Source organism: Cololabis saira, chromosome 1, assembly GCF_033807715.1.
Source record: "Cololabis saira isolate AMF1-May2022 chromosome 1, fColSai1.1, whole genome shotgun sequence".
Lineage (NCBI taxonomy): Eukaryota > Metazoa > Chordata > Actinopteri > Beloniformes > Belonidae > Cololabis > Cololabis saira.
The window spans coordinates 16,578,599-16,592,482 of NC_084587.1; the positions used below are offsets into that span (position 1 = coordinate 16,578,599).

At 43.8% G+C, this 13,884-nt stretch overlaps 1 protein-coding gene across 1 annotated transcript in view; it reads right to left on the bottom strand.

Annotated features, from left to right (window-relative positions):
* The window catches only part of pcdh7a (protocadherin 7a), a 53,364-nt gene extending 39,788 nt beyond the window's left edge, over positions 1-13,576 (bottom strand). The window contains exons 1-4 of the mRNA XM_061714068.1: positions 13,059-13,576; positions 10,957-12,907; positions 8,315-9,482; positions 1,334-2,119 (exon numbers count right to left, since the gene is read on the bottom strand). Coding sequence (XP_061570052.1) covers positions 1,334-2,119; positions 8,315-9,482; positions 10,957-12,377 — 3,375 coding nt within the window. The 5' untranslated portion in view covers positions 12,378-12,907; positions 13,059-13,576. The remainder of the gene's footprint in view (positions 1-1,333; positions 2,120-8,314; positions 9,483-10,956; positions 12,908-13,058) is intronic.
* Between the last annotated feature and the right edge of the window lie 308 nt (positions 13,577-13,884).

The window sequence follows — 13,884 nt, forward strand, 5'->3', positions numbered from 1 at the left end:
AGGATTGACTCCATAATGGATTAACCTCCGGAGTTTGTGTGCGTATGCATATGCATGCGTGTTCCAGAGTGTGTACGTTGAGCAGGATCAGAGAGCCCATGTATGAATTGATTAGCTTAAGAAGCTCCTCTCCTTCCCCTTTAATGACCACATCAGCATTTTTCCCCCATGCAAGCTGGATAAATGTAGAGCTGTCTGTCAAGGAAATGAGACGCCGCCCCTTTAAGTAGGGTTAGCTGTCACTCAAGCATCACTCTTAGGAAGACTCCCCATGGACAACAGAGACCCTGCTGTGTCAGTGCGTCCACGATGATAGATGGTTCCTGTGTCTGTTTTTTTATTGCGTGTGTGGTTAGAGGGGCGAGTGACCGTCTCTGTGCAGATTTAACTGCAGGCTCCCGAGTAAACACTAAAGCCCATGCATCCATTAGAATGTCAATGCACTTGCTTATGGATGAAATGTAAATGCTATATGGTGAAGAAGGATAATAGCTTGACAAGAAAAACAAAACACAAAACACAAAATGACCAATTATCCTTCTGGAACAAACTGTCCGCCCACTTCCTCTGTCTTAGCGACACCTGAACTCCACAGGGGTTCTGACAAGTGATCCAACACACACGAGCAGTTGTGCACGCAAATGACAAGTGCACATTCATATAGTTTGGTTACCGTATGGGCTTGACTCATGTGCCCTGCAGAGGATCTTGCTAAATACAGAGCGGATATTTGACATGGAAAACACACACAAACACACACTCTGATGGCAGGGTACTGTCACGCAGCTCATAAGCTTAGGGGATGTGAAACTGACACATCTGCGCACACGCACACACACTCTGGCATCTAGTTTGTGGAAATCATTTGGCGTACAGACATTGGCTGCGGGATATGTGTCAGCAGATGTGGAAGTGGGAGAAGATGAAGTTGTGGAGCAACAATGGAAGCGGAAGGAAGTGAATGACTTTTAAGGGTGGTTTCACACTTAGCACGTTTGGTTTGAGAAAGCCCAGCTCTGGTGCGGCGGCCCTGCTTTGGTTTACTTGAACATATGTGAATGATGTCACCAACTCTTTTGCGAAGACGAAACAAGTGGACCAAAGGACTTGGAAAAGTGTGTCTTGGTCTTCTCCCAAACAGAGTAAAAACAATCTGCCCAATCCATATTTCTTGTGTTGTGTCTTTGGAATTCTCTGATATGAAAAGGCCAATGTAAACACTAAACTAAAGTGTTGAGACCAACAGTACCAAACTACAAGTGTGAATTCACCCAATGAAACACAATCACCACTGAGGAAACATGGCCTCACATTCCACTTCCACAGGTCTTACCTGTTTGTTGTACTTGTTCCCAGTCTGGCAGCCGTACTCTGAGCACTGGTCAGACCCCAGGGACATGGCGTCGGCGTTCCCACTGCCCCCGCTACTGCTGCTGCTGGAGCCAGCGCTCCCCACACATCCACCACTGCCCACAAAGGTGTTGGAGGGTGGCAGCTCCTGGACCGCCTGGTGCTTCTTTCCCTCTGCTGGGGGCGAATGGGGCTGTAGATTCACCGCAGGGAGAGGCGAGCTGGATTTGTAGTGCCTGGCCAGATCTGGACTGGACTGGTGTCTCCTGCCGCCGCCCATCCGTGGGCTGCCAGGGTCACTGTCCATAGCACAGTACCGTGCTGCCAGGCGCTCACTGGCACTGCTCAAATCCTCCTCATCATCGTCGTTGGCGTGGCGACGCAGGCCGTTGACTGTGACAATACCACTGTAAAGAGATCTGTCTGACTTCCCTCCTCCTCCTCCGGCCGTGCTGCCGCTGCCACCACCGCGTTTGTCCCGCCGAGGTTTACGTCCACGGTCTGATCCCCCACTTCGTGGGGCTTGAGGTTGAGCCCCCGAGGGACTGAAGAAGTCTTCCTCTGGCTCCTTCTTACCGGCTTCGTAACCATTCTTTCCCTGAGCGCCACACTGCCGAGCTGTGACCACGAGCAGAATAACCAGGATCACCGCTGCAGCTCCCGCCAGGACGCCGATGGCTACGCTGAGACGCTGTTTTCCCAGAGCACGCTCGCTGTCTGGGTCTCCTGCGATATCTAGCGACAGTGGGGCCATCAGGCTTCGTGCCACCTAGGATAGGATTGAGGGAAGAAACAGACAAGCGAGAGTGAACTTGCAAAGTCAGAAGGAAGAAAAAGGAACAAAGAGAAACTATCAATGAGTCCAGAGCATCCTCTGCAAAAGATGACACAGTGGGTGTTAGCCGGGGAAAAACATCAAACAGCATCGTCATCTTAATTAAAGTCATCATTCTGTTCAGTGTGAGCCCTTCTCCGTTATTCCCAGACACGTAGAGTACCACTAAATATATAATTACTCTTGCCTCCCAATTGCAGCATTTCGAGTTGTGCCTGTAATTCTTTGCTTATGATTTCTTTTCGTCAGCAGCTGCACAAGCTACATCTTGAATTTGACTGTTTGAAGCTAATTTAAAAGAATAAATGCAACTTAAGGCACTGATCTCATAGGCAGATAGAAGTAAAACAAGAAAGCAGTCAATAAATATTTTAAAAAAGGCAACAGACAGGGTTTGACTGCATCCTCTGGCCCTAACGCATCTACTGCCTCATCAATTAACAATATCCCCATTGTAAAGAACAGTGTAGGCGGGGATTTGTTAAGGATTTGCTATCACAATTTTTCTCACTGACAACTGGATGGATTCACAAAGAGATGGCTATTTAAAACATGTGTGCTACATGCAGTCATTTTAGAGCTGTTTTCGTTTTCCCTCTTTAGGGTCCCGAGTTTTTTTTTTCTGTTAATCATAATTGCTTTTTTTTGCAAACCAAATCCATGCAAATCCATTACAATATCTACACTTATCTACTGTTTTGCATTTTAATTCGAGGTAGAAGTAACAATGATCTCCCATTCTCAATGCGCACACAAGACTGAGAACATTCTGAGCTTGTGAACTAATAAAAGGGCCATTATAAGCGAGTGGATTATGCTGATATACAAATACATGGCTTTCTCAACAGGTTGCAATGGGGAAGCTGGTCTGCAGAGCGCTGCCGGTAACTTTGTTTGGAAGAATTATTATGCAGATGCTACAAGGCTCCAGACAGCTCAGCTGATGCATATGCTTGCACCTATGTAAGTCTACACCGAACGTAGGCTGTTAGTGGAACAACTGATCCTACAGCCTGCACCTCTTCTCAGAGCTCACGCAACAAATTACTTGGCCTGGCAAAGGTAGAAATGACAGATTCACTTAATTCCAGCTGCATTTAGAGTGTGTAGTAATAAGGCTTACAGGAGGGTACAGGACACAGACAGGGAATGAACCCCCATTCACTGACAAATAGACAAATAAATCACTACAGTACAGGTTGCAGTACTGGGAAGGCAGTGGAGAATATGCTCACTCATAAGCTTGTGGAAAATGCTTATTACATTATCTAAAACATATTAGGCTGGCTCATATACAGCAAAGTTATTCACTTGCCCTTCTTTTTCCCCTGTGCTAAAAGTGACACAGTGTTACGTGTCATTGTTTCAGCACCGTCTATAGTTGGGTTAAGTTTCATTGTTTGTCAGTGACTTGTATTGGTTCTGTTCCATTGTTCTGCTTTCCTTGCTCTGGGCATCTCTGCCAGGCTCCGTTCTCCCATCAGCCCCACTGCTCCTGTTTTGCCTCAAGTATTTCTTTCCATTCTCATTCTGCTGGGCATCTTCAGCATACTGCTTCCCCTACACTGTGTGCTGTTTTTGTGCGTGCGAAACAGAGAAATAATAGCAAGGCACCATCATATATACACACACAATGTGACAGTGGAGCCAACGCGAGTGGAGGCATATTAGATACAGTGCATTGTTATAGGGTGTACGACTGTGAGTCAACTCCCATGTGCTACCGATGTGGGAGGAAGAGATATTACACCCACTGCTCATATGTAGACAACCAAGTTCTGTGCATAAGCACATAGAAGATGCCCCAAGTGTTCAGCGGTATAAGCAACCAGCTCTCCCACTGCATTTGAATGCATCACACAAACACATCCCTAACTCCCAGTGGCTTCTTCCATTCGCTGCATGTGCATGGTCCTCTCTGGACCGAGCATAGCTGTCCATATGCTCCCCTCTCCAAGGATTCCTCAGAATGTCACTGCTGCTGCTTGTGATGTGACAAGAACCGCACCACTGACCCAAGCTTGCAAAGTTCTAGATCTTTGCTACAGTGGCGCTCATAACTCACCATAACAAAATAGTTGAAATATAGATGTTTTCTGGTGTTTTTTTTTAGCTTTTATATAAAAGGGAAACATGTTTAACCTTTTTAACTTAAGCTGACACAATATCCTGAGGTCTTCAGATGTTTTGGTCAAATCTCACATACAGTGCAGCATTTCCCCTTTCAACCATGTCTTGACATCTTTGGATGGAGTCAGTGATTCAGCTTCTTGCCCTTACTCATCCAAGGAGTGTGTCCTATCATGCAGCTTGTACCTACTTCTAAGTATATAGCAAATTCACCATGGTGTGAAGTTGGTTGGAAATGAAGATTAGAAAAAGCCTGAACACTACTACTCTCCTCTGGGTCCATGATGTGATGGGACTCTGCAAGTCTGAACAGATCGGTGACTAACATATTTACTGATTCAGCTGGCCTCAAAGTATTAGGTTGTGTTATGATGGAGATTTTTACTCGGCAACAACTTGACACACCCAAGTAAACGCTCTCGTGCTGGTAAAAAGCTTTTATATATATGTATATATATATATATATATATATATATATATATATATATATATATATATATATATATATATATATATATATATATATATATATATATAACCATTGTATTTTTTTATGTGAAAACCATAATAAACAGATTGTTAAAAAAAAAATATATATATATATATATATATATATATATATATATATACATATATATATATATATATATATATATATATATATATATATATATATATATATATATATATATATATATATATATACATATATATATATATATATATATATATATATATATATATATATATATATATATATATATATATATATATATATATATATATGTATTTCAAACATGAAACAAACAAAATGTCCTCTGATCTGTGTAACAAATATGAGGAAGTCTGATTATAGGGAGAGGTCTTAACTTCAGCATGAGCCAAACAAAGTAACCTAAAAGTTACCCAATGTCAAGAATGATAAACAATGTCTAAAATGTCAATTTCCTCTTCCTCTAGCCGAGACTCTGCGGCATAATATTACAGATAATTACCAAACATGTGGTTCACCCAGTACCGTTGGACAGAAAAGACTGGAGTAATTTTCTGCCGCGGTGCTGCAGCAGTAGCAGCCGTTTTCTTTCCCTAATTGCATCTGGCATTCATCCACCACTCAGTTTGACTTCATTATGAATAGGAAGCATTCTTTCTTAAATGACTTCTGCTCAATTACTTCACCAAGCTCCTCCCTACAATCAAACTAAACTGTGCATATTATAATCAATGGCGGCTTTTATTCCAGCTTGGTCATATCACACCTCATTGTTTGATTCAATAGTGCTGGTCATTTGGGCACACTGCACATAATTTTACCTTTTAGCACTATTGTCTCACCTATTACAGATTGTTCTCTCCTAATCCTCTTCCGCTTGCTGTTTCCTATTGTATGTTTCAGGGCCCTATGAATGAGGCATTCTTCTGACTGTATAGTAGTCTAATTCAAGAGTTTCCTTATGTACTAAATTGAGTACCTTGGTTTAAAAACTGTGCCAACTTATCTCAATATGAAGTGAGTCCAAACTCTCAGCTTGTGATTGTGTAGAACATTTCTCCTCTTACTCAAAGGCAACGTTTAGCTTCAAGTGTCATTAAAAGAAGGATGCAGGCTACTCAGAGGGCTCAAAATGCATAATTGTACCACACTTGCTCAGTTACCATTCACAAGAGGCTGCAACGGACCCAAAGCACAAGACAAACTCATAGCATGCAAATTAGCTCACAAGGGGTGAATCCACATTGTTTGGTAGGTTTTTTTGAAATTACAATCTTTGGTTATTGTCATGTGGCAGCCTCCAAGTTGCAAAAAGTGGAGGAGTTTTTGGAGCTTTTTTTATGATCTACAAGAGTCAATCCCCCATGCAAGAACTACCACCTGCCCCAAAGCACAAGACAAAACAATATCATGCACTTTAGCTTACAGTCAGCCTACAAGGGGAAAATACACATTGTTAGGTAAGTTCTCTGAAGTGGTTTTCTGCAAATTCCTGTAGCTCCAGAGAATCAATTCTCATATAAAAGCTACCAACCACCCAGAATGAGAGCATGCAGGCCAGCTTATGAGGGGGAGAATATGAATTGTTACATTAACTTTGAAATCAGTTTTTGTTTATAGACAAATGGCAACCTCCAAGTGGCATAAACTGCAGTTATACAGCTTCTCGATCTTTTAGAACAGAGTCAATCAAGCTCTTATTCAAATGCCAAACTTTATGGCAGAAATAAAACATTCTTTTACTAGCTCAGAACAAAAACTGTTAATAGGTAAGTTCTCCAGTCACGATAAGTGTTGGGGGATTATGCTTGTGGTCTGTGTTTTACACAGGTTTCCTAGAGTGCAATAAAACTTTATTGTTGTGGTCTAAAGTAAAACGACCTTCTAATGGTACTTGAAAAAGCTATCAGCAGTTTGCCACATTTTGGCAGAAATGAGCCTCTTATTTGTCAAAGTGCTCCTTCTCATAATGCCTCAGAGGTACTTTGGGGTTAAACTTTCAACATTGTTTTACATGCACAGACCTGACATCTGCAGACATTTTGTTTAAAAAGAAAAAACACATTTCAAGGTAAAATTGAAACCACAAACTGTTGGTTCCTGAACAAAGGCCATCTCGATGATTTAAGCATTAGCCGATACAACTTAATTTGTTCACAGCAGAGATTAAGTTTTCTTCTAATATTACCTGCCAGCATTTATAGCTTAATTAAACGCATTTGAAGCATAAAGGGAGGTGCATTTCATTAATACAAGGGCAGAGAGGAAGGAGAGATTTACAGCAGCAAAGCATAAGCTAAATTTGAGCACATACTGTTCTAGTTATTTCTGGTATCTCAGTAATGTCTTTGAGTATGGTCAATTATCTCTGCACATAGTGAGGATCTTTCAAGGGAGGATTAATAATGCTGTGAAGTCCTTTGTTTTAGGTCGCCACAGAAAATAGTCAATTGTAGTACATATATAATCTTGCATTCTCATTATTCCTCATGAAGACATTCTTTATTTGGGGTTTAGATGTTTTTTTTTAGACAGCTTTCCCAAATTACTGAGCATTTTTATTCTGCTCAGTGCAGCACAGCATTGTGCAAACCCCTAGACCTCATCAATATGCAAGTATATAGTAAAGAGCCACTCGCGAGTTAAAACTTCCATTCAAGTGTTCAAACATACTTCAACCTACTCTGTTTTACAAGGCCAAAACTGGGACAGGCTTATCTCTGCTTCCTGCTTCTCCAAAGACTTACCTCTAATGCTCTCTCCCTCTCACACACACACACACACACACACAAACAACCACACCTAATACTCTCAGCTCTGAGCTAAATGTACCATAAAAGAAGGACCACTTCAGTAAAAAATAGCTATCTTAACCACAAAGTCATTACAACAATGCATGCTGGTCAAAGAACAGTACTGTTTGAATGGAAAAATAAAAAAGCTGCCATTGCGAATTGGAACTGTATCCTTTATCTGAAGCAAATATAAACACAATTATTTCCACAATTACAGCAGAAAACTGAAATACTGTGCAGGCTGTAAAAATTGCACCTTTATCGCCTTTTTCTATCAAGGAAATCATGCATTTCATGTGCTTAGTTTAAACAGCCACAGTTATTACCATCCTCCTCAAATGGGATGTGTTATCAGTGTGGACAATGTATGAATAGATAACGAAATAGTATCACCACTGCCATTGCTGGGACAGTCTGGGCAAGATTACATCAAGTAGATATCACCAGCAAACTTCAAACAGCTGATTACTTTCATTACGCCAATTCTTTTCTGTACTAGAAATTTTTGCTGAAATATTTTTTCACACATTCAAATGAGATATAATCTAGTATACTTCGGTTGTTTGTGTTTTCTGGATATTTTCTTGCAAAAAGTCTAAAAGAATAAGTGTTATGTAACCAAAATGACTAAAATACAGGTTAGGTTCTACCTGTAACATTAACCTGTCGGTAGTAATAAGTTAGAATGACATATCAATGAAGAATAATTACCTGTGCATCCACCAGGGTCGCGTTGGCCAAGCTCTCATTGATGAAGACATGAACCAATGCCGTGGCACAGAGAGACGGGATGCCACTGTCGTTGACTCGAACCACCAGGCGATGCAGACCTCTGTGGCGCCGCTCCAAGGGCTCTGCCAGGGTGATCACTCCATTTGTGTGGCCAATCTCAAAGAGTCTGTAGGGATTTCCCCCCACAAGAGCATAGCGGAGGTCAGCATTTAGGCCCGCGTCTGAGTCTGTCGCTGTTACGGTTCTGACAATGGTGCGGGCACTGCTGGCCGGTGGAAGGAGGGTATAGGATTCATTGGATGGAGCGGTGATTGAGGGGGCGTTGTCATTTTCGTCCGTCACGAACAGTGAAACTGTAGCAGTGGCTGTTTTGCGGGGCTCCCCTCCGTCTACTGCTCGGACACGGAAGGTGTAGGTGGAAAGCTTTTCACGGTCAAACGATGCAGAAGAGAAGATGGTTCCTGTGTTGTTCTCAATGGAAAACATATCTTCTTGCTCCTTCTCACCATCTTCTCCCTCCACCTTCTCTTTCTTCGCATCGGCTCCATCCATCTCTACAAACAGGCTCAGTTCCGCATTCTCACCTTCATCAGCGTCGGTCACGGTGACCATGCCAACTGGACTGTTGGCTAGCAGGTTCTCCTTGACATAGAATGTAAAGATTTCTTGAACAAACTTTGGTGCGTTGTCATTGCGATCGGTCACTTGAACAACGACAGTCGCAGAGCCTTGCAACGGAGGGGTGCCTTTGTCCTTTGCAATAACTCGCAGTTCGTATCTCTCTCGCTGTTCGCGGTCCAGAACCCCGGTGGCACGGATATCTCCATTGTCCGCATCTATGTAGAAAGGTCCAGAAGCAGGATCCAAGGAATACACCATTTCAGCATTCTTGCCACTGTCTGCATCTGTGGCTACAACCGTGACCACCCTTTCCCCAGGTGAGTTGTTCTCAGCAAAGTGGACCTCCACGACGCTCTGAGCGAAAGTCGGGGCATGGTCATTGATGTCTACCACTCGCACCATCAGTGAGCTGTTACTGGACAGACTGGGGCTGCCGGAATCTACTGCCACGATTGTTACGCTGTACTCTTTTGTGGCCTCGTAGTCCAGCAAGGCAGAAGTATGTAAGAAGTATTTTTTCTTATTCCTGTGGAAATAATTAAAATAAAACATTTCATCAATGGAGAAGATTCCTCAAAATAAAATAAAAAAACACACAAAATATTGGGAAAAATTCACAACATTTGACCTCATAAAGCCCAAGATGGCATCCTCATATCTTTTGTTGTTAAACTATCTGATAAAAGACCAAACATTTGTAAATGATAAAAGTGATCATATTTGAAAAGCTGGGATGAGAGATAAATCTATTTTGAATTGTGTTTCAGCTCATTAGTTTCTTGCAACAGTTAATAAATTATGAAACTAGTGAAGCAATTACTTTATCATCACTCAGCTACTAGATTAATCCACAAAAAAAAATTATCTAATGTGCCTCACTTTAATACACAATACATTTTAAAGGATCTTCATGCATGACTGCGGGGATCTGCAGAGAGACAATAATAGTGGAAAAACTGTGACTGTGGCATTTTAACCAAATTAACTTATTGATTTGCCAAAGCCCTCTCATAATTATTGCTTCAATGAGTTTCTTTAGTCAAGGAAAGTCCTGCATTCAATATAACATCCAGTAACATTGTACAGGTCACTCAGCATGTGATGGCAGTAATTTCCTAAAAGGGCCTTGACTCGCTCCTCCACTCCCTGCATTCAATAGCCTCAGGCAATGAACTTACAAATGACTGAAGAGCGCTGACATTTGGAATCAGCATAGCTGAAATTATATTAAAAAGTGTAAAACCTTTCACTTTAGTGAATATTTCACGTCCAGAGTTTACAGATTGTATGGCAGCCTAACAGCCCGGTAGCCTTAGTGGATAAGTGACACTACTTGAACCAAGCTTAGATTAAATTTCAGTACAGCAATACTTGAGGCACTTTGTCCAAATTTTCTTTAAAAATGCCAATCCAGATATTGTTTGCTGTCAAGATTCAATACCATCATAAAATTATATGGCAAATACATATTGCTTACCTGTAAATCATTGCAACACATACATGGTACTAGATACAAATACTGAGGGATGAGCCAGGATCATTACTCAGATTGATTAGGTCAGACTGTGAATGACTCAGTTACTTCATACAGTAATAGATAACGGTAGACCACTTAAACAGGATTACTCAGAGCCACCTGACTGAACAAGCATCTGATGGTCACAGTATTTTTCTTAATGAGTAATGACAATCAACTCTCAGTTGTCTAAAGTGTACATCTTAACTGTGTCTATTCTCCAGGTGTGTCCATAATTACTTCAGTCACCTAACAGTTGTTTCTGTTTTGAGCAACCTCATGAAAAAAAGATGACAATCCTGCGACAAGAAGTGATCAGGTTCTGTGATGTTTTATCTAAGGCTGTGCTTCAGTGACTTATTTCCTGTTTTAGGGTAATTAATTAAAAGCTATTCAGGAATTACTCATATAGGTTGTAGGAGTCTGGCTTCTATTCAGTCCGCTGAGCTACAAACAGTGACTGTTTTCCTTTGGTTTTCCTTACCTGTCAAAAGCGTCATCTGCAGGTAGGGGTGGGAGTGCTGTTTCCCCAGCTGGCTTCAGCGTAAAAGGAACATCTCCTACAACTGTACAGGTCACAGCCCCGTTCTCTCCTTGGTCTCGGTCTGACACCTGAACCAGAGCTACTGGAGTGTCCACCAGAACGTTCTCCGGCACTAAGGCTGCTCCATCCCGAACGAGGATCCGGCCAATCTTTCTGATATCTACAACTGGGACGTTGTCGTTTTCATCTCGGACAGCCAACACTACTGTTGTGCGGTCGGTGCGGGGAGGCTGACCTCTGTCCCTGGCCATTACGGTGAACCTCAGTTGGGCCACCTCCTCCCTGTCAATCCGGTGGAGAACACTCAACCATCCGGTCGCCTCATCTAGCCGCAGGAGTCGTCTCACAGATTCAGTGGCGGCTCCAAAGACGTACTCCACCTGCCCGTTGACTCCGATGTCACGATCTGAAGCTCTGACCTGGAGGACAGGTGTACCCGGTGGGGCGTTCTCTGTCATTTCAGCCTCGTAGGTAGACCTCTCAAACTGCGGGCTGTTGTCGTTCACATCAGTGATAGAAACACGAAGCAGGGCTTGGGAGGAACGTGGTGGGTTCCCACCATCTCGAACCTTGAGGATGAGCTCATAGGAGTCTTTTAGCTCACGGTCCAGTGTGCCTTTCACAATGAGCTGTGGCTGTTTCTCACCATCTGGTATGTCTGCTACTTGCAGTTCAAAAACAGTGCTCCTTGCACCTCCTGCGTTATCTCCACTTCTACCCCTCCGGTCAAGTCCATCCGCTCTAGTAATGGGGTTTCCTCCTGCTGCGCGCCTCGTTGAACTTGACCCCGCTCCATTATCTTGGATGAGCTCATAACGGTCAATGCCATTTTTCCCAAAATCTCTGTCTGTTGCAGTGGGAAGCAGGTACAGGGTTCCTATTGGGCGATTCTCCTCAACTGAGAGCTGCAGCACAGGTGAGGGGAATGAAGGAGTGTTGTCATTGATATCTGTTATGACAACCCGTCCTTCAAACAGGTCCACCCAGCTCTGCAGTGGGCCGATCACTGACACCTCAAAGTCCAAGAAACACTCATTTTCATCAAAGATCATCTGGCACTGGGGGAGCTTCTCTCTGTCTATGCGCCGCGGGCCTGTTGTCAGCTCACCTGTCACATTGTCAATCTTGAAGAACTCTGAGCCACTCTCCAAGGCAAAGGTGACGTCCCCGCTCCCCGTGCCGGCCGTGAGGCCCAGGTCTGCGGCCACGTTGCCGATCTTGACGTCCGGCGGGCCCTCTTCTGCCACCCGGTACCGGAGAGCTGAGTCTGCACCCGGCAGCTGAGTCAGCAGCAGCTGCAGCATCACCACGAGGCTGAGATGCTGCGCCGCGGAGGAGTGCACTGCACCAAGCCTCTGCATGGCTCCGTCTCCCTCTCACCGCTCTCCTCACACCTCTGCCTGCTTCCCCGGCTATGGATTACTCTTTATTGGCGTCTTGTGGTCTGCTGTACCTCGCAGCGTGGGTGTTTGATTTATCCTTCCTTTGCCTTCCTCTCTCTATCGCTCTCTGCGGACTGCCGCCTGAGGTCCGGGGAAAAGCTGCACTCTTCACTTCAGCAGTGCGGGATCCTTTATTTTATTCTTCTCCTATACTCTGCGGTGAGCTTTCAACTTCAATAACAAATCACATTGCAGTCTTTCTTGGTAGAACAAGTCGCAAAGATGTAAAAAAAAAAATCCATCCTGCTGCAGGAAAAGGAACCTAATTCAGCAGTCTTTCATTAATCCACTTTTTTCCCCCCTCACTCATTGCTTCTATCCCGCTGTCACACCGAGACGCTTGTCGGCTCATAATGCCATTTGTAAGTTCTTAAAAAAAAAATTCCAGTCACATTTGGGACAGCGGGCTTTCTGGACGTTTTTCACTTAGAAACTGCAATGCAGCACCACTACACAAAAGAAAGCAGAGTAGGGAAAAAAGAAGAAGCACTGCTTAGTTCACTTCATGTCAGGTGAAAATTAGCTGAAATATCCACAAAACAGAATTTGAAACAAATCTGTTGGGAGAGAGAGGGATGCGCCTGCTGGATGTTTCCTTACCTTCGCGTCCAGCTGCGCTCGTCGCTTTTTCCCGCAGTGGAGCAACGTGCCAAGCAGCCAGATTCCTTCACGCAAGTTCTGATCAGACCAGAGTGCTTCGCAAAGCGACTTTTGGGCGATATTTATGAGTGGAAATACAACAAATAAAACAACCCCCTCTTTGGTGGGCTTAAACTGGATATCCCAAGCTCAGTTTGGAGTAATCCATGTGCAGTCCACGCTCGGGATATTGCTGCTGGACCCGAGTGGAGATGCGCCTTTCTTTCCAAGAGTCCCGCATTCTCTCTCACTCCAGCAAATGCGCCTCCCTCTCATCCTCCTCCTCCTCCTCCTCCTCCTCTGGCTTTTTTCTCTCTCTCTTTCTCTCTCTCTCCCCCCTCTCACCTGCACTGCTCGGGACTGCTGCTGCCTCCGGTCTCCAGCGATGCTGCAGTCTCTCTGTGTCTCTCTTCCTCTCCCTCTCCTTTGCTACTGCAACATTTTTTTTCCCCCGGCCACGTAACTAGATCGCTGAGCTGTAACAGGAGAGGCAGCAGAGGCGGTGTTGGGTCGCCGTTACATGCGTATATGTCGGTTATACCGGGGGTAGACCGACCCCCCCACCCCCCCCTCCCGTCAATACAGAAGATTAAATGGCTTTGCTGTCCCAGCAGCGACAGGTCCTGGTGGAAGAAATATCCTTATTCACATATTATATATTCATACCAAATACAAGGAGGTTCAAAAGCCCGATCCTGCTCTAATAGTCCACTTGCGCTCAGCCATGTTTTCTGCTGTTACAGCGTTTTTCTGCAAAAGTGGACAAAAGTGGATGGCTCTGTTCACT